Here is a 24,313-nt window from a genome sequence, read left to right as displayed (position 1 = left end):
TTTGACCATAGAATCCTTCAGTATTGCAACTCAAGGCTTGAATTTTTCTCCAGTTCTTTCAGCTTGAGAAATGCTGAGTGTGTTCTTCCCTTTTGATTTTCTAAGTCTAGGTCTTTGCACATTTCATTATAATACTTTAATTTTTGTTCTTGATCTATCCTTTCAAAACTTCTATTCAACTCTTTTACTTCATCATTTCTTCCATTCACTTTATATACTCTCCATTGAAGAGGACATTTCAGAGTCTCTTCTGACATTCATTTTGGCCTTTTATTTTACTCTCTTGTCTTTTTAATGGCCATTGGCTTTCTCCATACATGATGTTCTTGATGTCATCCAACCGCTCATCTGGTTCCTTCATTTGTGTTCAGTGTCTCAAATTCATTCTTCACATAGTCTCTAAATTCAGGTGGGATGTATTTGAGGTCATATTTTGGCTCTCATGGACTTGTTTTAATTTTCTTTAGCCTCAACTTAAACTTGCATATGAAGAATTAATGGTCTGTTCCACAGTTGGCCCCTGGCCTTGTTCTAACTGGTAATATCGATCTTCTCCATCATCTCTTCCCAGAGATGTAGTCTATTTGATTCCTGTGTATTCCATCTGGTGAGGTCTAAATGCAAAGTCACAATTTTAGATTGAAGAAGTTGGTAAAAATCTTCAATTTATTCATCTTGGCTTTAGTGTTTGGTGCATAAATTTGAATAATAATAGTATTAACTGGTTGTCCTTTTAGGCATATAGGCATTATCCAATCACTGACAGCATTGTGCTTCAGGATACCCCTTAAAATGTTGTTTTGGACAATGAATGCAATACTATTCCTCTTTAATTTATCATTTCCAGCATAGTGGACCATCTGTTTCAAAATGACCAATTCCAGTCCATTTCAGCCTACTATGCCTAGGATATTTAGCTTATGTGTTCCATTTCATATACGAGAATTTCCATTTTTACTAAATTGAGACTTAATACATTCCGAATTAAAATTCTTAATAGATGTTTGTAGCTGTTTCTTCTTATTTTGAATGGTGCCACATTATCAAATGAAGGTCCCAAAAGCTTTATTACATCTGCGCCATTAAGGTGAACTCTACTTTGAGGAGGCAGCTCTTCCACAATAGTATTCTGAGTGTCTTCCAATCTGAGAGACTCATCTTCCAGAACCACACCAGACAATGTTTCACTGGTGTTCATAAGGTTTTTGGTGGCTAATTTTTTCAGAAGTAGACCACTTCCTCCTTCTTCCTAGACTGTCTTAGCCTGGAAACTCACCTAAACTTGTCCACTCTGGAAGACCCTTCTGGTATTTAAAATAGCAGTGGGCTTCCAGAATCACAGCAACACACAAGCCAATACAGTACAGCAAATTGACACACAAATGACACAAATGATGATAAATTTATATATATAAATTTACATATACCAAAACCCAACTCAGAATGCCCTCCATTGCATTTCCAAGGCTTTAAATCTTTATGAAAGTAGATTGCCTTTTCTTCCTCCTGCAGAGCAAATGTTGGGTTTGAACTGCTGACCTTCTGGTTTACAGCCAAATGCCTTACCCACTGTGCTACCAGAACTCCACATGTGTATATATATATATATATATATAAACATACATATGTATACATAGAGAGAGAAAGAGACCAAAGCCACTGCTGTCAGGTCGATTACAATTCACAGCAACCCCCAGTGGGTTTCCAAGGCAGTAGTAAATCTTTACAGAAGTAGATTGCCTAGTCTTCCTCCGCAAAGTGGCTGGTGGATTTAAACCACCAATCTTCTTGTTAGGAATCAGATGCTTTAGGTGCTATACCATCAGAGCTCCATTTTCTCTTCCTCAAATGCAAGCATAGTGTCCTTAGGTTTTGTTTTTTACTTCTTTCAATACTTAGCATTGTGCCTTGGTATAACAAAAGTTCTATAATAGACTTTATTCATAAAATGACCTAAAGCACTTCATTATTGTTTAAATATACAATTATTAAAACTGAAATTCTACCTTTAAACCCCCTTTAGGTTTAACACTTAAACATGTGTTATGTTAATGAATTGAGTTTCCACATATATGTGTGTGTGTGTGTGTGTGTGTGTTGTTTTTGTTCTTATGTGCCATCGAGTTGGATCCGACTCATAGTGACCTTTCCTTGTGTTTCCAAGATGGTATCACTATGGAAGTAGATTGTCCCACCTTCCTTCTGAGGAGTGGCTGGTGGGTTGAACTGCCAGCCTTCTGGTTGGCAGTCAAGTGCCTTAAGCACTATGCTACCAGAGCTCCCACATATATAATATAAATGTATAATGTATCTATGTAGATGTATGTGTGGTTGTATATATATATATATATACATATATATATATATATATATATATATATATAAATTTATATTAATGTATATAAATAAGGAGCTCAAGTGGTGTAGTAGTTAAGGCATTTGGCTGTTAACCAGAAAGCAGGTGGTTCAAACCCACTAGCCTTTCTGTGGAAGAAAGTTGAGGGAGTCTGCTTCCTTAAAGATTTACAGCCTTAGAAACTCAATGGGGGTCACTGTGGATCGGAATTGATTTGATGGCAGTGAGTTTGGTTTGTTTATGTATATAATATCTGAAATATTTGTAAAATGAAATTTTACATATTTATGTATAAGTGTAAACATTTTTTTAACCTTCTTTATGATAAATATATAGGTAACAAAACATCTGTCTTTTAATAATCTTTGTACTTACAGTTCCAAAACAAAACCAAACACACTGCCATCAAGTTGATTCTGACTCATGGTAACACCCTTTGGATTTCTGAGGTGGTAAATTTTTATGGAAGTAGATTGCCCAATCTTCCTTCTGCAGAGTGGCTGGTGGGTTTGAACTGCCAACCTTCTAGTTGGCAGTCAAATGCCTTAGGCACAGTTCAGTAACATTAAAAATGTTTGTCACATTGTTCAATTATCACCATTAATCATTACCAAATTTCTCCATCATTAAACTAATATTTTCACTTATCAATATATCCTATGGCTATTTCTATTCCATAGCTCCATTTTCTCTTCCTCAAATGCAAGCATAGTGTTTTGACTTTTTTTTACTTTTTGCAATACTTAGCATTGTGCCTCGGTATAATAAATGTTCTATAAATACACTTTATTCATAAAATGACTTAAAACACTTCATTATTATTTAAAAATGCAATTATTAAAACAGAATTTCTACCTTTTGGGTTTAACAATTAAACTTGTGTTATTGTTTGTGAATTGAAAGCATGCTCTATAACATTGACTTATTTTTTCTTTTGCTTCTCTTTCTGTCTAGTTTGTTGCCCAGCCAAATTGCCAACAGCTACTTGCATCTCGCTGGTATGATGAGTTCCCTGGCTGGCGGAGAAGACACTGGGCAGTGAAGATGGTGACATGTTTCATAATAGGACTTCTTTTTCCTGTCTTCTCTGTGTGCTACCTTATAGCTCCTAAAAGCCCACTTGGACTGTTCATCAGAAAGCCATTTATCAAGTTTATCTGCCATACAGCTTCCTATTTGACTTTTCTGTTCCTACTGCTGCTTGCCTCTCAACACATCGACAGGTCAGATTTGAACAGGCAAGGTCCACCACCAACCATCGTCGAGTGGATGATATTACCGTGGGTCCTGGGTAAATTATATTACTATAGAAAATATAATAAAAATGTGTTACTGCGCTAGCATTTTGTTGCTCAGTGAAGAATAGTCATTAAAATTTGCAACATAGGAACAGTGGCATCACTAGGGATGGTGTCACTAAGCACAGTAACTCATGGTGTCAACCACCCTCCATGGACCTCTTCCAATACCAGAATTTAAAGAATCATTAGAAATATTTATTATTGATTTTAATCACAGATTAATATGTTATAAATATAGTTGTAAATCGCTTAAGTATTATATTCTTAGATTATATGGATGCTAACAACAATTAGCTTTGTAAATTCTTCCACACTGAATTATAACATTAGTAGTTATTACATCCGGAAGAAAGGTTGGGCAATCCTACTTCTGTAGTGATACTGCCTCGGAAACCCAAGGAGGGGTCGCTATGAGTCGGGGCCGACTCGACGGCACATAACAACAACAACAACAACAGTTATTACATTATTCATAACTGAGTGGAAGCCTTTTTTGATTTCTCTCCTTCTTTCCTTTTTAATTACTACTTTATTCTCTAAAAAGTTATTGATATAGGTTAGCAAATACTAATTGTCACAATATTGTAGCTAAAGCACCAGGAAATTTGAAAAAAAATCAGTGACTATAAAACACTGGCAGCAACAAAAACTCTGCTTGTAACATGTGAAGATGAGATTTGAAGTGTCATTGTAATTGGGTAATAATGACAGCACTGACCAGAGCTTTAGAAAGTTCAAGAAGTAAATTAACATAGAGTTTTATTTTAGCCTTGTAAGTACATTGATACCTGTAAACTCAACTTATGCAAAATGCTCTTGTTATAAATAGTGTCAAGGATATTTTTACAAAAAACTAATAAATTTCTGCTGAAACGCTGCACAAAAATTTTTGAACAGTCATTTTGGTGTCACCCCTTTGACAATGTCACCTGTTACTGTCAGTAGCCCACTTGGACCCCCCTAATGATGCCACTGCATAGGAATGTTTAAAACAGGCTCTAACTATTGTAACTCTATGCCCTAATCACCAAAGCTAAATAAATATTTAATTAGCTGTGGTGGGAATGCTCCTCGATAGAGGCTACAAAATTGAAACTTCAGTTTTGTCAATTGAATTTTAATGGCTTCATGTCCCAAGTGTGATTCTGTTTATGTTTGGACATTAAAATCTTTTTAGCATGCATCACCGACATATATAAATAATCATTCTTATTTTCTTAATTTATATGCTTTTTGAAAGACAACTCTAAATCACTTTACAGAGTAAGTATATCATACATAATGTAACTAACCTTTTTTAAAAAATCACACATGATGGAAAATTTGGAAACTGTAGTGATAGTAGTTGTGCAACATGATGACCTTAACTCATGTCACTCAATGGTACATGGGAAAAATGCTGAAATGGCAAAATATTAATCTATTTAAATTTATCTTTAAAATTAGATATTAAATCAAAATATTAGAAATTATAATAGAGAATTCCCCAATCTTTATCTTCTTGTGATATAATGAAAATAATTTGGATCTGCAGCAAATCATGGCAATTTAAAAAACTTTAAAAGTAGCTAGGGAAAACCTTGTTTTCCTTTGTTCTTTTTGTTATAGTCATGGTTGAGATTTCCACTTTACTAAGTCTTTCCTCTGTCCTGCAGTGGTTTGCTGAGAAATCACATTTTCTCAATTTTGCTTGTTCTTTTAAATCTCTTTAGTATCACATCTGTCTCACCACTTAGCAACTAGAAAATATATCACAATTTTCGTGATTCACAATTTGAGCTCATCAGTTTGGGCTAGCTGTTAAAACTGTTGGAGTGTCTGTAAAGTAAGGAGGGAGAGAGAAAAAAAGACTTTCTGAATATGAGATAGATCCACTTTTCAATTTTAAAGGTTATAAATGCTCCAAGTACTGGTGATAAAAAAAAAAAAAAAATCATAAGGAAAAGATTAGAAATGTTTTATGCATGTTACTGAAAAAAGAAAAAAAAAAAACTTTATTGAGTCAACTTTAAAAATAGAGTAGATTCTTATTGATCAGAAGTGCATTAAGTATGATCTTGTTTAAATTATAAGGGAGAATTAGATCATCTGTAAATGTCTTTTTAAATGAAATAATTATGACATTGCAGTTGATATGAAAGACAAAATTAACTGCTAGTCTCAAATTAAATTAAATATCTCCCTGGAATGAAGGTTGGGCAATCTACTTCCTTAGTAATACCACCTCAGAAACCCAAAGAGCGGGTCACTATGAGTTGGGTCTGACTCAACAGCATATAACAACAACAAGAACATATCACTTAAGTTGTTCATGGAGTTTCCTTTATAGAAATTTTCTTTGGAAAAAACTTTTACAGAATAGTTTAGGAGATTAAGTTTCTCATTATGAGTAACTTACACTGAATATCCAAAAATCCTGATGTCCCAAAAGAAATAAAGAATATTTATTTCTAAAAAATGCTACTGTAATATAATACAACATGAGCAAGTATATTATTTTTAATCGTTCATTTATGTTTTTGATAAAAAAAAAATTTCTTGAGTATTTTCTATGTGGTTAGCCTAGTTCAGGGTAATAGTGATAAAAAAATAGTGAATAAAAAAGCAGTTTGGTCCACATGAAATTTAAGTTTAATTGGAGGAGCTAGAAGAGAAATTAATAGACTATGTCATAAAATGGTAAATGATATAAAGAGAAACGAAAACCCCAAACTTTTAATGACTTGTACAGCTGGATTCAGAAGACATGGAAAGAGGGAGATCGTTATTGATGTCAAATAGATCTTGACTGAAAGCAAAGAATACCAGAAAGACATTTACTTGTATTTTATTGACAATGCAAAAGCACTCAAATGTGTGGATCATAACAAATTATGGATAACATTGAGAAGAATGAGAATTCCAGAACACTTAATTATGCTTATGAGGAACCTGTGCATAGACCAGAAGGCTGTTGTTCAAATAGAACAGGGGGATATTGCATGGTTTACAAAAAGATGAATGTGCCTCTGGGTTGTATCCTTTCACCATACTTATTCAATATGTATGCTGAGCAAATAATCCGAGAAGCTGGACTATATGAAGAAGAATGTTGCATCAGGATTGAAGGAAGACTCATTAACAACCTGCTATATGCAGAAGACACAACAATCCTTGCTGAAAATGAAGATGACTTGAAGCACTTATTGATGAAGATTAAAGACTACAGTCTGCAGTATGGATTACACCCTAACATAAAATGAAAATCCTCACAACTGGACCAATAAGCAGTATCACAATACATGGAGAAAAGATTAAAGTTGTCAAAGATTTCATTTTACTTGAACCCACAGTCAACATCTGGGGATATAGCAGTCAAGAAATGAGAGGTCAAGGCTTCTGGTAAGGTGGTGAAATAGGCAGACAAGCTACACAGACCCTCTTCAACAAAGAAAAGAGAAACCAATTGACAGAGATACAAAAGATAATCCTGGAGCCCTGAGCTTTGAAAGGAAATGGAGAGAAGTAGATTAGGCAGCAACTAGTGGAAAAATCTGAATGAAAATAGTGAGTACAGTCACAGTTGGAGCAGTGGACTGTCAGATATTCTGATGGGACCAACAGCCTGAATATTTGCAAGTGGTGTTGGGACCTGAAAATTGACCTAAAGATCAGCATGGTCACCAAGGGCTGCAGGGACAACTGCACTGGTGGCCTATGACTAGGAAGGGAAACAGCAAAGAGGGAGACCACCTGAGCTGTGGAATTTCAGCTGTCTAGAGGATGCAGTCATTTTGATTGTTGACAAGAAGCAGCCATTTTGCATATTAAAAATGACTGACAAAGAAAATAAAATCAAACTCATTGCCGTCAAGTCAGATCCAACTCATAGTGATCTCTCCTTGGGTTTGAACCACCAGCCTTCTGGTCAGCAGTCAAATGCCTTAAGCTCTACATCACCAAAGCTCCTAAAGTGACCAAGGGCACAGCTATTTTGAATGTTTACAAATGATGGCCATTTTGGATATTTAAAATGACCCAGGGCACAGCCATTTTTAATGTTTAGAGGTGGCAGCCATTTTAGATTTTAAAGTGATAGCATTCTCATTTGGATTCCAGGGACCTAAGGATAAGCTCCATTTGCCAAGGATGGCAAGGACATATGGGAGGCTGACAACAGGAAAGGAGACAGGTGGTGACTGTATAAGTGCTACCAACTAGTGAATAGAGGAACACATCACAGTACCCTGCTTATGTAGATAACATCCAAACAAAACAAAGAAAATGAAAATCATGGGTAAGTCACTCCAATATACAATCACCAATTAAATAGAAAGACAAAAACATCTCAATGCCTAGGAGATAAAAGAGTATCTCAGTCAACACAAAGAAGGAAGATAAAGCAGGAGAAACAAGGGACCAGGATACAAATGCAAAACACATCCCTGAAAAAGAAGAAGCATTGGAACTCCCTGATAAGAAAATCAAAAGAATTGTATTTAGGTACCTTCAACTAATTGAGAGACAGATCAAAGAAAACACTGACAAAATTAAGGAAAACTCAGAGAAAACCATAAAACAGTTTCAAAAGACAGTATAAGAACAAAATGACAAAATAAATGAAAAATTAGAAATGATACAAATTCTACAGACAGAAATCCAGAAGATTAATACTAAATTTTCAGACATAGATAACATATTGAATGGGCAAAGGAGGAGAATTGAATCAATGGAAGAAAGAATTAGTGAGATTGAAGGCAAATACCTTGATATTTCTTTGGAAAGGGATTAATCAGAAAAAAAGATCAAAACAAAATGAAGAAAACCTAAGGTTCATGTGGGATACCATTAAAAGAAATAACCTATGTGTAATTGGAATTCCAGAACAGGAAGAGACAAATAAAACCACAGAAAAAATTGTTGAAGATTTGCAGGAAGAGAATTTTCCTGGTATGATGAAAGATGAGAATGTATCCATTGAATAAGTCCAATGAATGCCAAACAGGATAGATCCCAAAAGAAAACCATGAAGACATATCATCATCAAACTCACCAAAACCAAAGACAAAGAGAGAATCCTGAAAGCAGCACAGGAAAAATGAAACATTACCTACAAGAGGCAACCAGTAAGACTTAGCTCACATTTCTCAGCAGAAATCATGTAGGTGAGAAGACAATGGGATACTATATATAAAACCCTGAAAGAGAAAAATTTCCAACCAAGAATTATATACTTAGAAAAATTGTCCCTCAAATATGATGGTGAAATTAGGACATTTCCAGATAAGCAGAAAGTAAGGGAATTTGTTAAAACCAGACCAACCTCACAAGAGATGCTAAAGGGCATCCTTCAGAGAGAGAACCAACAACAAACACCAAACAACTGATCACTAACACACATGATGGCATAACCCAGAAACCAATCCAGTTATAGAAGTATCCAAAGTAAATAAGCCTACAAGATTGTAAACTGGGAACCTGAGACATCAATTGACAAATGAGGACAACTACAAACCAAAAAGAGGGAAAAAATTGTGCAGTTACAGACCTAAAGGGTAGGGAAGTCAAGACAGCTGCAAGATAGAACTGACAGTTTTAAACTCAGGGAAAAAATTATAAATCACAGGGTAACCTCACAGAAAAATGATAAACCTTCATTCACATCACAATAAAAAAAGAGGACCAGCACAAATATTTAGCAAATTCTAAAACAATAGCAACAAAGGCAGTGTTAACATGATTCATAAACAAAATGAGCTCAGCCAAAAAAATTATAGGAAACAACAAACAGTAACAAATTCATACTTGTCGACAATTACATATCTGACAAGGAAATTTTCTCTAAAATTTATAGGAAACTCCAACACCTCAATCACAAAAAGATTAATAATCCAATTGAAAAATTCTGTCAATAGATAGGTAGATTCTAGACAGATACCAAAAGCAAACCAGTTGTGTGGAGTTGACTTCTAGTCATGGTGTAATAGAGAATAATTGTGCTCCATAAGGTTTTCAATGGCTAATTTTTTCAGAAGCATAGCACCAAACTGGCTTTGTGTGGACCTGAATTTCCACCCTCTCAGTTAACAGCTGAGCACATTAACCATTTGCACCAACCAGGGATTCCTTCTAGACAGATTTAAAAAAAAAAAAAAAAGCTTACTGCCATAGAGTAAATTCTGGCTCATAGTGACCCCCTTTGGGTTACAGAGGTAGTAAATCTTTATGGAAGTAGATTGCCCAGTCTTCCTTCCATGGAGTGACTGATGCATTTGAACTGCCAGCCTTCTAGTTAGCAGTCAAATGCTTTAGGCACTAGGCCACCAGACCTCCTTTCTTTAGACAGATAGATAACAACATATTTCTCTGACTGTAAACTTAACCATTTAAACTAGAGTGGAAATTAAAATAATATAAAAAGTGAAACTATTAGTCACTCCTCGGAAGGAAGATGGGGCAATCTACTTCCGTAGTGATACTGCCTCGGAAACCCAAGGAGGGGTCGCTGTGAGTTGGGTTGGACTCGACGGCACATAACAACAACAACAACATTAAGCATTCATTTGAATTGAAAATCAATTTACTCTGTAAACTTTCACTCAAATCACAATTAAAAAAAAAAAAAAAAAAAGAGTTCATATGAGCCTGATAATAGGTAGTAGTGCAATGGTGAATGCATTGGCTAACCCAAAGATCACTGGTTCAAACCCACCAGCTGCTCTGAGGGAGAAAGATGAGGCAATCTGCTTCCATATTTATAGCCTTGGAAACCTTATGAAGCTCTTCTACTCAGTCTTGTAGGGACACTAAGAGTAGGAATAGAGTCTATAGCAGTGTGTTTTGTTTTGGGCTTTAGAGAGAAAATGTGACTGGGAAGACTAAATAATGGATTAGAAGGAACCTAACAGTAAGATCAGAGACTTAAGTATGATCTGTGCTCTGTGATCTGCTTTGCTATTGACCCTGAGTCTCTTAACTTATTCAAGGTTGAATTTTTAACATATAGTAAAAACTAACGATATTAACTGAATGATCTATAAGTTTCCTTTTAAGGTTAATGTAAAATAATCATAAGAAACATTATTTTTTAACATAAGTTTACATGCAAACTAAATATACCATTTCACTTGTATAATGTATGTTCTGAAAGTTCTTCTAAACTATAGAAGCAGTTTTTTCTCAGAAGCTTTTTGTTTCTGGAGATAATATGGAGTCAAATATGAAAAACAGAACAAAAAAAAATGTTGGATTCCAGTTTTCTGGCATCCCCAAAAACCTGTGTGGATTTTCCTCAGATTCCAAGATGACTGTATTGTAACAATGAACTTTGTCATAACTTATATCACTACCCCTCCCCAAAAAAGTACCTATATATGAAATATCCAAATAGATTGATCTAATTAGCTTAGCAAAAAATTATTAAATTGATAACCTTTTTTATAAAAGAAGTAGAACTTTAATTAAGTTTATCACATCACTAAAGCTGGAAATATTTGTTCCCCATGAGAAAACAAAATGGCTGCTGAATTGGCTTGGCATTATGTGGGCACCTAAAAATAGGTCATAATTAAACCATATACAAATGTATGTACACTGAGCATAATGAGGATAAGACTGAACTGAGGAAAAGATTTATCATAGGAAGAGATTGAACTCTATTAATAACTTCTGGTGAATTCCTAGACATAAATAAAGAATTGCTCATAATATTGGAAGGAAGATTGGGCAATCTACTTCCATAGAGATACCGCCTGAGAAACCCAAGGAGGGGTTGCTATGAGTCAGGAACTACTTGAAGACAGTGAGTTTGGATTTTGGTTTCATCTAGATTATACATCTTGTCTATGACACTTATTTATTTAGCAATTTTTTGTCAAACAAAATTAGCCTCTCATTTTATGACTTATATTTTAAAAGACTGATATTAAGACATCTGGAAATTTCAACAAGTCCTGCCAAATTGAAGGTGTAAAATGAAAATTAGTGAACACTTCTCATCTAGATAAAGAGGAAGCAAACAATCATGCATATATGTAATTGTTCTTTTCTCACGATCATTTCTCTATCTTTTTTCTAATAACCATTACGATTATATGACTTCAAGTGTTCGTCCTTTGAGCCTCACCTCTAAATTACCCACACACCTGCCTTTCTGAATCCCAGTCCCCAAAAAGGAAGAACATTGTCTATCCCTTCAAATAGCCACAAAAGATATCCTTGTAATTACAAGAAACAGACTATAACCTTTCTCTTCCCTTTTCTTTCTTGGCACTTTGCTCTAAGCATCGCAGCGAACTATCTGAAAACACAAAGTCACTAAAACACAGCAGCAGAACACTCATTTTTCAATTTAAACAGACTACTTTCATTGTCAAAAGAACCAGTTAGTCATTGCAGTGTGACATGTGATCCTCATTTTCCTGTTTCTCTTGCAGGGGGAGGTATATGCTAAGGCCACCTTTAGGGAGTTAACAAAGCTAACACATTAGAATCTAAAACAACAAAATAGTTGTGTAAATTTAAACTGTTGATTGTGCACCTACTAATGCTGAGTAAACTACATCTTTATTGGAGAGAAAAATAACTCTTTAAGGCCATGACAATGGAATAAAATCTGGTAAATCAAAAGTGAAATCTACCAGAGAACGTTTGAAAACATGTGTCAGATGGTTCAGGTAACTGGGGAAAGATAAGCAGAAAGAAATGTAGTTACCAAGAGAAGGAGAATCAAAGACTGGAGGGATGCTTGGAATGGTTCTTATTACTTCAGAATAGTAACAATAATATGGCAGTAGTGATAGCAGTAACAATAGTACAAACTACAAAGTTAGGCACTGTGCTAAATTATTTAAATGCATTTTCTCATTTGCACCTCACAATAATTCCACATAGTAAGTGATAGTATCTCATTTCACAGACAAGGAGAGAGACTTAGAGAGGTTAGATCACTAGTCCAGGGTTAAGAAACTATTAAGTGGTAGAGGAAAAAAAAAAAGAAAAACAGTTCCTGTGGAGTTGACTCTGACTGATGGCGACCCAAAATATGCAGAGTAGAACTCCATCACGTTTTCAAGGTTTCGAGGTTTGCAGAAGCAAATCACCAGGCCTTCAGTTCAAACTGCTGATCTTTCAGTTAATAGTCAAGCTTTTAAGCATTCCTACCACCCAGGGACATTAATATGGAATAGATCTTAGATACACATGCCAATCAGTGTAACTCCTGAGCTAGAGCATTTAACTTCCCTGAAATTCCGTCCAAGGAGTGTGACAGAAAGAATTAAAGGAGGCAGAAACTAAAGTCCTGTTTCAAAATTCCTTCTTATTTTCTCTGCCTCTGTTTTGACAGTTTACATCTTTACACAGATTTTTGAATGGAAAATGTTTGCAATTCATTATTGATGTAATATTCTTTTAGATGTATATTTGATATGATTTAATCTTGAGAATAATATTTTCAGAAACAAGAAACATCACTACTACCACCCTACATCACCACTAACATCATCACCTCTTCCACCCTATACCTGTCTCCAATCTAAGACATGCACATGACATGTGGCTTTCTAATGCTGAAGGAAGTATTTCTAAGAAAAAGGAATGAAGTCCCTTGCTATGAACTTGAGATGTTTCCTTTCTGGTCTCTATGGATCAGTTACAAAGACCTAAAATTAAATGACCTTCTTCTAAAAAAAAAAGAATTATTTTTATATCCTTTATTGATGTGTGTGTATGTATGTGTTTGGGGGGGGCATTCAGGAAAATTCAAAGAGACAAATGTATTTCCTTTGTACATGACTGTTTTAAAAATAGAAATGTATATCAAGTGGAAAGTGAGAAACAATTGTAATTTTTTCTATAGAGAAAAAATTAATATTCACTCATTCAAAATGTATACTGCTTATTGAGAAGATAAAGACTTGAAGCAGTGTTTATTCATTTTTTCCCATCTACATAAACATCTTATACTTTAGTTTTCTTGGAAAATTTCACATTAAACAGAAATACTATAAAAAGAACGCTATTGCATTGATAGAAACTTTTTATTTGATTTTTAAGTAACTATAATTAAGTCATTAGGAGCTCTGGTAGCATAGTGCCTAAGGCACTTGACTGTTAACTAGAAGGCTGGCAGTTCAGACCCACCAGCCACTCCTCTTCGGAAAGAAAGTTGGGCAATCTACTTCCATAGTGATACTGCCTCGGCCACCCAAGGAGGGGATGCTATGAGTCGGGGCCGACTCCATGGCACATAACAACAACAACAACAACAACATATTTAGGTCACTAGGTATCAGTTGATCTAGAATTCTCAAGTTCTATAATGTATGTCTTAATCTAAAAGAAACATGGTATCTTATTTTGGCATAGATCAAAAAAAAAAAAAAAAGTACTCCCTTAATTATATATTCTGAAGTTTTTTTTTATTTTTCTCTAAATGTTAAAATGATGGTTTCAAAAACAGAGCAAGAGGTTTTAGATGTCTCCAACTAACTGTCCATAACCTTTCACTGTTCTTTTAAGTCAATGTTTCTTGAATGATGACTACAATTAGTGTTGGTTATACTGACTACAATCACAATCATTTTGGATGTTTATGAATAATTCAGATTTATTCATTCTCTCCTATGTTGGCTGATTCAGCATTTCCAAGGGCCTTTAAATGCTAAAAGGAGTTCTGATGGTATAATGGTTAAGGCATTTGGCCCTAACCAAAATGTTGGTGGTTTGAACTCACCAGCTGCTCCGTGGAAGAAAGATGATAAATATTAACAGCAGTGGAAACCCAAGGGGGTCACAATGAGTCAGAACTGACTCAGTGGCATTGAGTTTGGTTTGGATTTTTGGTTTTTAAGTGCTGAAGATTGAGAACCAATTCTGGAGGGCAGATTTCACTCAAATTCCATATTCATGTAACAGTTTTATTAAGGGGTTTCAACTCATTAGAATCTAAACATGAAATGAGTTTTACTTCTTGCAATCTCTTTCCCTGACAGCCTTATACCACATATCCTTTCCCTGCCTCTTATTAAGATATCCCTAGTAGAAAACAATTTCCTGAAACTTTGGACTGTTAAAAAGTAGTCCCAGTTCAGTTTAAAAATCTTGTATTCTATTTGCAAGCCCTCAAGCAGTTTGTGACCAAATGCTAACTTGATGTGAATTCACCCAGCAGTTCTGCTGAAGAAAAGTCCTGGTGATCTACTTCTGTGAAGTTTTCAGCCAAGGAAACCCTCTGGAGCAGTTCTTCCCTTCTGTGGGGAGTCTCCATGAGTCAAGGGCCAACTCAAGGGTCACTAAAAACAACAGTATTCCATTTAAAGCTCTACTCTTCCCAGGAAAGGCCTGGCACATGGCTCAAAGGATCTGGCATTATCTTTCACTCAACCTTCAACTCCATCACTGGAATAGAAGGAACAGCATGGACACGTTATGCTCCCCATTCTTTGGTTGCAAGTGGAAAACACTTCATTATTTAACTAGGAGCCCAGTCACAGATCTTTTGCCATTGGTTGCCACTTATCCCTGGGTAATACTGTATAACCAACACTGATGTGCTGACTCTCCTGAGGAATGTGTGGATGTTTTTTAACGAGCCCTGTGGTGCTTCTGCACAGCATAGTGCTTTGATTCAGCACTCCTGAACATCATCCAGTCTCTCTCAATTCCATAACCAGCACTTGACCTCTGCTTGGTTCCTATAACCCTGACAAGGAGCCCTTTTGCAACTGGCAAGATGGCTTAATCTCAGCTTCTCCCTGTAATATGGGAACCTCTCACAGCTTTGCCACACCATATGGCAGGAGGTCCTCCTGCTGACCACTGTTGCCATATCTCCAAGCCCCATTCTTTTTCTGTGTCCCCTGCTAAGCTAGGTTCAGGGGGAGAGAAGCAATCCAATTGCCTAAACAGATTTCCCAGCTGGGATTGAGATGTCAAATTCTCCTTGTTATAAAAATGACCAGTAATTATGAATGATATTCTTGGTGTGTCTTTCAGTAGTGGTGTGGGTGAATAAGCACCCTCATCTCTCTCTCTGGTATCTCCTATCACAGCACAAACACTGTACTGTCATGATGCCTTGGCTCTTTTGCTGTTCTTCTTCTCAGTGTTTTCTCTGTCTAGACCATGAGGATGTAAGGATGGAAGGCTGTCAATAGATGCGGTCCCTATTCTTCTTAATAAGCCCTAGAGTAAAGAGTTTGGGTATAGTTCCTGTTTAGAGAGTGTGTATTAGGGCCGTTACTACAATGCTGAGAGATAGGAGCTATCCCTTAACTCCATCCCTATTTGGATACAACAAAATGAGAATCTCAACAAAAAGTAAAATAAGTGCATGTCTATTTCTTTTGAATAGGAGCAGATTTTTTTTTATTAGTGACTACTTTTTTGTTCCCTGATTTAAAAAATCCAACAGGGAGGAATTCTTTGTGCTTTTTTTTTTCTTTTAATCTTCATTGATTTGGTGCTGCAGCAAGAAACTCAGTGTTCTAGTAAGGAGCTTTCAAAGTCAGATACTCAAACCAGCTTTTGGACTGAAGTAATAGACTATTGGAGGTAGCCGTAGGTGAAAACGTGATTTGTTTTTTGTTTGAGATTGCTGTTTATTCTTTGTATAAGTACTGCCACCAAGAAAGGGCAAGATAAGAGATGCATTTGCAGAGTTACACATTTCTCACATGAAATTAAACTTGTTAAATGTGGCATCTGAGGACTGCCTACTTACAAACTCCATCTCTTCCTCACAGGCAGCTTCACACAATAAGATATAATAGAGAACTCAAAAGCCCTGAGTGAAAACTATTATGTGAAAAGTGGAAAAAATAGTAAAAACATCCAAGCTTCTGCAAATATTTTTAAAAGGAAGTTCTCTGACTCATCTGCACTGTGATCTTTCCTTTGTTGATCTTCTTAGTCTTGGCTTGAATGCATATAATTAGGCCTCCACATAACGCTGATGAACCATGTCATGTTTATAAACAGCAGAGAGCAATTTTCAAATGTTCCCATTGTGAGAAAAGGACAAACATTTTCTGACAGAAGCTCCCGCAAGCTTTGTTCTCCTCAGACTTTTAACTATCATGAATAGTTTACTATCTGAATGTGTTTTTCAGTCAATATCATTCACTAATTTTTCTAAAGGATTAGTCATTCAAAAATTCAAGAGTATTACCAGAAAAGATGAAATGTGCTAATTCACTAACATGCTCATAACAAATAAAAATCAACAGTCATCAAAAAAGTACACTGTGACTTTAGCTTTATGAAGTGACACTCCAGTCTGGTGCTTAAAAAAAAAGAACTTATCCAAAGCACAACAATTGATTTCTATTTACCTGGAGCAACAGAGAAAGGAGAGTCAGGAAGCAGAGGAAGATATGGAATGTGTGGCTAATTGCCTCCATGAGCAGCTGTATCCTTTGCTAGGAGACCAGAAGAACTAGATGGTGACCAGTTATGATTACAGAACATTTTGACCCCATTTATTGTAGAGGAATCCTGATCAAAAGGAGGAAGATACAGAATAGAATTTCAAAATCTTTCCAGAGCTATGGAAGCTTGATAAACTCCCAGAATTATTGCTCTGAGATCATCTTTAAACCTTAAACCAAAAATATCCCCTGAAGTCTTCTTAAAACCAGACAGTAGTTTAGTGAAAAATGTCAAACTTGAGCACTATGCCCTTTTAAGATCCTATCTGTATGGGATCAAATTGACAATAGCAACTCAAAATATTAGATAGGCTCTTTTAGGGGCAGGGAGTTTATGTTAATAGGGGAGGAACAACTCAAAGAATATAATCAATGTCACTGAATTGTACATGTAGAAACTATTGAATTAGAGTATGTTTTGCTGTGTATATTCTCAAAAACAACAAAATAAATTATAAAAATAAAACTTTAAAAAAAAGACCACCACCAAACCTCACTACATAAAGAGCACTAATTGACAATATTATCTATAGCTCAAGTAAAAGACAAAAAAATAATAATGGCCTGAGTCCTTAATTTCATCGGGGTCCTTTTTTCCCCCATGAAATGTGCCTTTCAAAAGTTGAAATAGAAATAGGATTTCATGTGGTCATGAAAGTCAGATTTAATGTCTCCTTCTTAAACTGCAAAGAAACAAGCATACTGTGAATTCTTATTGTTGCTCTTCGTAGGAAACCTTAGAGGTCATCTTTTCTAAACTTCCAGTCGAAGTGTCATATCCTTGAACGTATCTAATAAGAACAGAGACTGAGCAGATTTTAAGGACTCTCGATTTAAACATTGCCTATATTGAGCTCACAGCTGCTTCTTTATAACTTCTTTCCAGTGGCACCCATTCTCACTTCTGAAGCAACTTATCCCTTAGTGTCTTCCTTCTCATATATGACTACAAATGAAATATTTAATGTTACTGATTCCAGTGACTGTTCGTAATCACATTTGTCTTTCCAGTTTGCTAGGAACAAGGGTAGAGATAACTCAATTCATCTGAATAAGAAAATAAAATACAAAAGCTCTGATTGGTTAGCAAGTATGTTAAAGTATATTTCACTTAATAATATATACAAATTTGAAACCAACAAAATACACATGTATAGAATTGGAATGAACTTTACAGAAGAAATAGGTTTCCACTCATTGCTAGAATTTCTCTAAGATATAATTTATGGACATATTCCAGGCTTTGGATTGGAATTTATGCATCTCAGGGTGATCTATTCCAGATTTGGAAGAACTCTGATCGCCAGAGAATTCTTCTTTCCATTATGCCAGAAACTATCCTTTTTATAATTTTCCCATCAAAGATCCACTTTCTGCTTTTTAGCACAGACCAGAGCAGTCTTGTGCCCTCTTCTGCAGAACAATTTTTAATTTTTAATAGTAGTTATTGTGGAGTAGTATTAATGGAGATTTTAGTACAATTTTGATCATCCAAAGAGAAAGAAGGAGTGTATGGCAATTTCGACAATTGGTGTAGAATCATACTACTTGGAGGTCACTTAATCCAAACCTCTCAGTTTTGAGGAAGACTGAAACATAGAGGAGCTTGACTAATTGGTTAATGTAACAGAGCTGACAACTGGTTGAACTTTTCCTGGCACTGACCACCTGACACAGACCAGTTCTGATCACTAGTACCTCCACTGGAAGTTAATCTGAAATGTATCTATTCAATCAACCATTTCATGTGAGCATCTCTGAATTTTATGGAGTTGATAATATTTCAAACAAAACAAAAAGCTGCATTGTGAAATCTCCTCAATAATAAAATAATACATATTTCCCATGAGCTCTGCATTAAAGAGATTCAGATCCTGTCATGGTATCTTCATGTTGCATCTTAGAGCCTCTGCTATCTTTTGAGGGTGTGGGTGCCTGCTGGATTTTTCTTTTTTAATTTTAATTTTTACTAATTTACTGATAACATATCTAAGGAACTCTAGTGGCATAGTGGTTAAGGCATTTGGCTATAAAGGTCAGTGGTTCAAACCCACCAGCCACTCCATGGAAGAAAGATGAGGCAGTCTGCTTCCATAAAGATTTATCAGCCTTGGAAACCCAATGGGGTCCTTATGAGTTGGAAACCTCTCAATGATACTGAATTTTTTTTTTTTTTTGGTATCATAAATTGCATTAAGTGATTCTTAAATCTTGAAACAGTCTTGCATTCCTGGGAAAAACACCTCATGGTCATGGTTTATTACCATTTTTATTATTATGATAGTCTATTGAGGATTTCTGTGCATATTCATGAGGATTATTGATATGTAGCTTTCTTGACTGGTAATACTTTTGTCTGACTTTATTTCAGAGTAATAAACCAAACTAAACCAAAGCCATTGCCATTAAGTCAATTCTGATTCAGAGCAACCCTATAGGACAGAGTAGATTGCCCACAGGTATTCCTAATCTGTAATCTTTGTGGAAGCAGATGGCCTCCTCTTTTTCCCCTAGAATGTCTGGCTGGTGGTCAAACCACTGACATTTCAGTTAGCAACCTAGGACTTAACCAATGTGCCACCAGGGCTCCATTTCAGAATAATACTAAAAAAGGAAAACCAAGTACTGATGCTGCTTTTTAAATTTTTCTCTTGCTGTTTTTTAAGAATTTGATTCGGACTTGTATTACTTTGTCTTTTAATGTTTGTTAGAATTCACCAGTGAATCCACATGGGTCTGATTTTTTTTTTTTTTTTTGCTGTAAAGTTTTTAAGTATTAATTAATTGTATTTAATAAGTATAGGAGTATTTATGTTACTCTATTTCATCTTAAGTGAGTTTGACAGTTTATGTCTTTCAAGAAAACCTCCATTTCATTTAAGTTGTGAAATCAAGGAGAATCAAATTGTTCCTTATATTCACTTCTTACCTTTACAATGTCTGTAAAATCTGTATTGATGTTCAGCCTTTCATTTTTAGTATTGATCATTTATATCTTCTGCCCATTTTCTTGATTAGTCTGGTTAGATGTTGATCACTTTTATTGATCTATACTAATGATCTGTAGTAATATCTTATAAGTACTCCATAGAATTGAAGGAGCTCTGATGACTCAGTGCTTAAGGCATTTGGCTGCTAACCAAAAAGGTAAGTGGTTGGAAATTACCAGGTGCTCTACAAAAAGAATATGAGCTAATCTACTTCTGTAAGATTTATAGCCTTGGAAACCCTATGGGACAGTTCTAGTCTGTCACATCGGATCACTATGAGTAAGAATCAACTTGATGGCCATGGTCCTGTCCTCAGAGGATTTGAGAATAAATGAATAAGTAAAATAAAACTTTCCTATTAATAATGTGACCATAATCAAGGAAAAGGTTCTATATTTCCTCTGGATATTGCTTTGCAACTATAGCTTGATTTAAAGCATTTTAATAAATTATGGTGAACATTACAAATATCTTTTCTCCAGAATTGCGGTCAGACCTCTGAAAGTTCTAAGAAGTAAAATAGGGTTAGTTTTGTCTGAGCCAGTTATATTCACTAGATACACTGCTTTTCTTGAATCTTTGAGCTTTAAGAGTTGGGAGATAAAAAGTCTCCAGATACATGTTTATAAGAAAATGACATATTTTCTGTGAGATAAATAAATAATTTTAAAGGAATTAGTTTGATTCAAATCTTGCACATTCTTATGAAAATTTCAAACACAGAAAACAAAATGAGATTGTTCTTACCACATCGTGTCCACTTAGCTGAAATCCTTCTGAAAGTTTTAAAAACTGGCTGGGCCTCAATATTACTTGTAAAAATGTATGTTGCAACTATAATAACCATATGATCTCTTTCAGCTTTAAGATTCTATCATTATTGAATTGTATATGTCTCTTTTTAAAGCAATTTTATTGAAAATCGTATTTACAATGAATCTTTCTATAATTGCAGGTTTTATATGGGGAGAAATTAAGCAAATGTGGGATGGTGGACTCCAAGATTACATCCATGATTGGTGGAATCTAATGGATTTTGTGATGAACTCCTTATATTTAGCAACAATCTCCTTGAAAATTGTTGCATTTGTAAAGGTAACTATTATTTACATTGTTGGTGATGCATACATTCTGCTAATTATTTTAATAGCTTTGATTGCTACTAATTTTTAATAGTTACCTAAAACTTTACCTATCTGCACATGATCATGACTTTATTGATAAGTGGCTATTTATAAAATACATAGAGAATGTGTAATTTACAGTCATTGCAATTTTAAATAAACATTTAAAAGAATTTGTCATCCAGTTTTCTTGCATCTAAATTGAATAGATGCAAAATTACTCACAATAACTGCACTAGGTGTAATTCTTTCAATTTATAATGAAATTGTGCCTTTAACACTACTTCAATTTTGACAACCAGAATATTTATTTTTCTGTTATAACTAACAGATAAAATTTAATACATCAAAATATTACTCTTTTAAAGCATTGAAATTATTATTTCAATTTAAACTAATACAGTTTGATATAATTAGAACAGAATATGATTTATTTCTCCTCATCCCATTCAACATGACAGTGTCTGAAATTTCACACACCTATTACTCCCCCAGATTTTGTACCTCAATTTATCCTAAACCACATAATTTGCATAAAACATTTTTGTTCTATAGTGACACTCAGAATTATTTTTCATTCAAAAGGTTTTTCTTGATCCAATATCTTATCTTTCTCCCTTCCTGCAATCCTGTCCCCTTTCCTTCACTCCTCTTTTTTTAATATTTTGTTTTAAAATAAGTGAGTTAGTAAAAACAGAGTGCCTAATTATGTTTTATGTGAGTAATGCATGAATTTAGTAATCTGAACTACAATACTAACATGTAACTAGACTCTTATTCATTTAATCTAGTTCTTAAAATAATGGCCAGAGTCTCTTTTGCAATATTCAGGTATGACAGAGTCAAGAGTTGTCCAAAATAGGAAAGGTCATATTTTAGAACTCATTCAGTAAAAATGTTGCAAGACTCATCAAAACACTGGGATAAAAGCAATTTCAACCAGTTTCATGGAAAGAATGGAAACATAATTTGGTTATTTTTCCTATATGTTTTGAGGTTAATCTCTTTAAGTGCCTTATTAAGAAAGCAGAAGATATTGTTTCACCCAAAGGAGATTATGTATTTATACATAAGTTGGATGATCTAAGTATGAAGTTGCCCAATTCTTCTTTCCTTTATAACAATCCTTAGATATACCTTTAAACTTGTTTGGACCTACCTCTAGTAAAAACTTATATATATTTCTAAGTCCCTGTGCATCTGCATCTATAAAATGCCTATAGCATTTTTTTATGACACTTTAAGCTGTTTAAGAATCATTTGGTTGGCTTAGTAGCACACAAATTTCCTTTTTTCAAATCCATGTTGTTGTTGTTATATGCCCTTGAGTCAGACCAGACATAGCGACCCCGCCTTGGGTTTCTGAGGTGGTATCTCTACAGAAGTAGATTGCTCAACCTTCTTTCTGAGTAGTGGCTGGTGGGTTTGAACTGCCAGCCTTCTGGTTAGCAGTCAAGTGTCTTATGTACTATGCTTCCAGAGCTCAGAGATCCCAAATCAGGAATCCTAATGTGATGCTCAAATTTTCATTTCTAATAAACTTCCAGGTGATGCTGATGAACTGGCCCAAGGAGACAATTTGAATATCATTGGGAATTTGGAATTGACCCCAAAAGGAACTCCTCTTATATATTTCTCATATATAATATTTATATTAAAATGTATTATATTTGTATATTTTACATTTACATGGTGTTTATATATACTGAGTCAGATCTGACTGAAAGCAACCTTTCCTTGGGTTTCCAAGACAGTATCTCTACAGATCTCTACAGATTGGAAGGAAGGTTGGGCAATCTACTTTCCTAGTGATATTGCCTCAGAAACCCAAGGAGGGGTCACTATGAGTCTGATGTGACTCAACGGCAGTGTGTTGCATTGTTGCCTTGTATCTCTACAGAAGTAGATTGCCCAATCTTCCTTCTGGGGAGTGGCTAGTGGGTTTGAAAGGTCAGCCTTCTGCTTAGCAGTCAAATGACTTAGGCACTAAGCCACCAGAGCTCCTATATAATATTTATATTAAAATAAATAATATTTGTATATATTAAATTTGTATGATATTTATATATACTGAAAGCAGCTCTAGTGATACAGTGATTAAGGCATTCAGCTGCTAACCAAAAGGTCATTTGATCAACCTGAGTAACACCATGGGAAAAGGATGAGGCAATCTGCTTCCTTAAAGATTCTCAACCTTGGAGACCTTTTGGCAGATCTGCTAACACACATACACACACACACACACACACACGCACACACACATATATACATATACACCAAAATCCAGTTCAACCCATTGCCATTGAGTCAATTCCAACTCAGAGCAATCTCTCCATTGGGTTTCCAGTCTTTACAGAAGTAGATTGCCTCATCCTCTTTCCCTGGAATGACTGGTTGAGTTTAAACTGCCAAACTTCTGGTTACAGTTAAATGCCTTAGGCATTGTGCCACCATATATACATACATATACATATGAATGCATACGTGTATAAGTGTTTATATATTTTCAAGTGTAAAATTCTGGTGTATAGTGTGTAATGCATGAAGTACGAATCTATGAACTCAGGCATGCCCAAAGCAACAGTGCAGGAGAGCAGAAAAAAGGAGATTAAAAGCCAGGAACTCAGACAGAGGAGCAGTCAGCTGCAGGGATCCAGGTGAGGAGAGGAACTCAGGCACGCCCAAAGCAGCAGGCCGGGAGAGCGAGAGAAAGGGGATTAAAAGGCCTAGGAATCTGGACAGAGGAGGAGTCAGCCACAGGGACCCAGGTAATGGTAGTATGAGAGGTTTCCAACAGGGAGGCAAACTTGTCTGTCGGTTTGTCCTACCGTGGTGACATGTTGATGTGAGTTTTGAGGCTAAGCCACTGGTGTTTCTAACCCAGCAGGATGTACGTGGTACACAGGTATCAGCCTAGCTTACAGACTGAGACAGACTTTGCAAGAATTGGCCAGGGAAAATTTTATGAATAGCAAAGAAACACTGTTTGATACATTACCACACAATTTTATGAATAGTCTGGTTAGGTTAGAAGGCTCTCAAAAAAGGCTGGGAAGGAGCTGCATCATTTGAGTAAACCCAGCCGTAGTCCTATGGTAAAGTAAAGCTTTTGAGACCTCCATTTGCTGATGTG

General features: G+C 35.4%; 1 protein-coding gene across 1 annotated transcript in view; it reads left to right on the top strand.

The window, feature by feature from the left end:
• The window catches only part of TRPC4 (transient receptor potential cation channel subfamily C member 4), a 298,431-nt gene that overhangs the window by 201,222 nt on the left and 72,896 nt on the right, over positions 1-24,313 (top strand). Inside the window, exons 3-4 of the mRNA XM_007956981.2 lie at positions 3,311-3,647; positions 21,012-21,151. Coding sequence (XP_007955172.1) covers positions 3,311-3,647; positions 21,012-21,151 — 477 coding nt within the window. The remainder of the gene's footprint in view (positions 1-3,310; positions 3,648-21,011; positions 21,152-24,313) is intronic.

This window comes from Orycteropus afer, unplaced genomic scaffold, assembly GCF_000298275.1.
Source record: "Orycteropus afer afer isolate SDZICR_OR568_19922 unplaced genomic scaffold, OryAfe1.0 scaffold00691, whole genome shotgun sequence".
NCBI lineage: Eukaryota > Metazoa > Chordata > Mammalia > Tubulidentata > Orycteropodidae > Orycteropus > Orycteropus afer.
The sequence above is the reverse complement of the archived record's forward strand: the minus strand, read 5'-3'. Positions and strand labels throughout refer to the sequence as shown.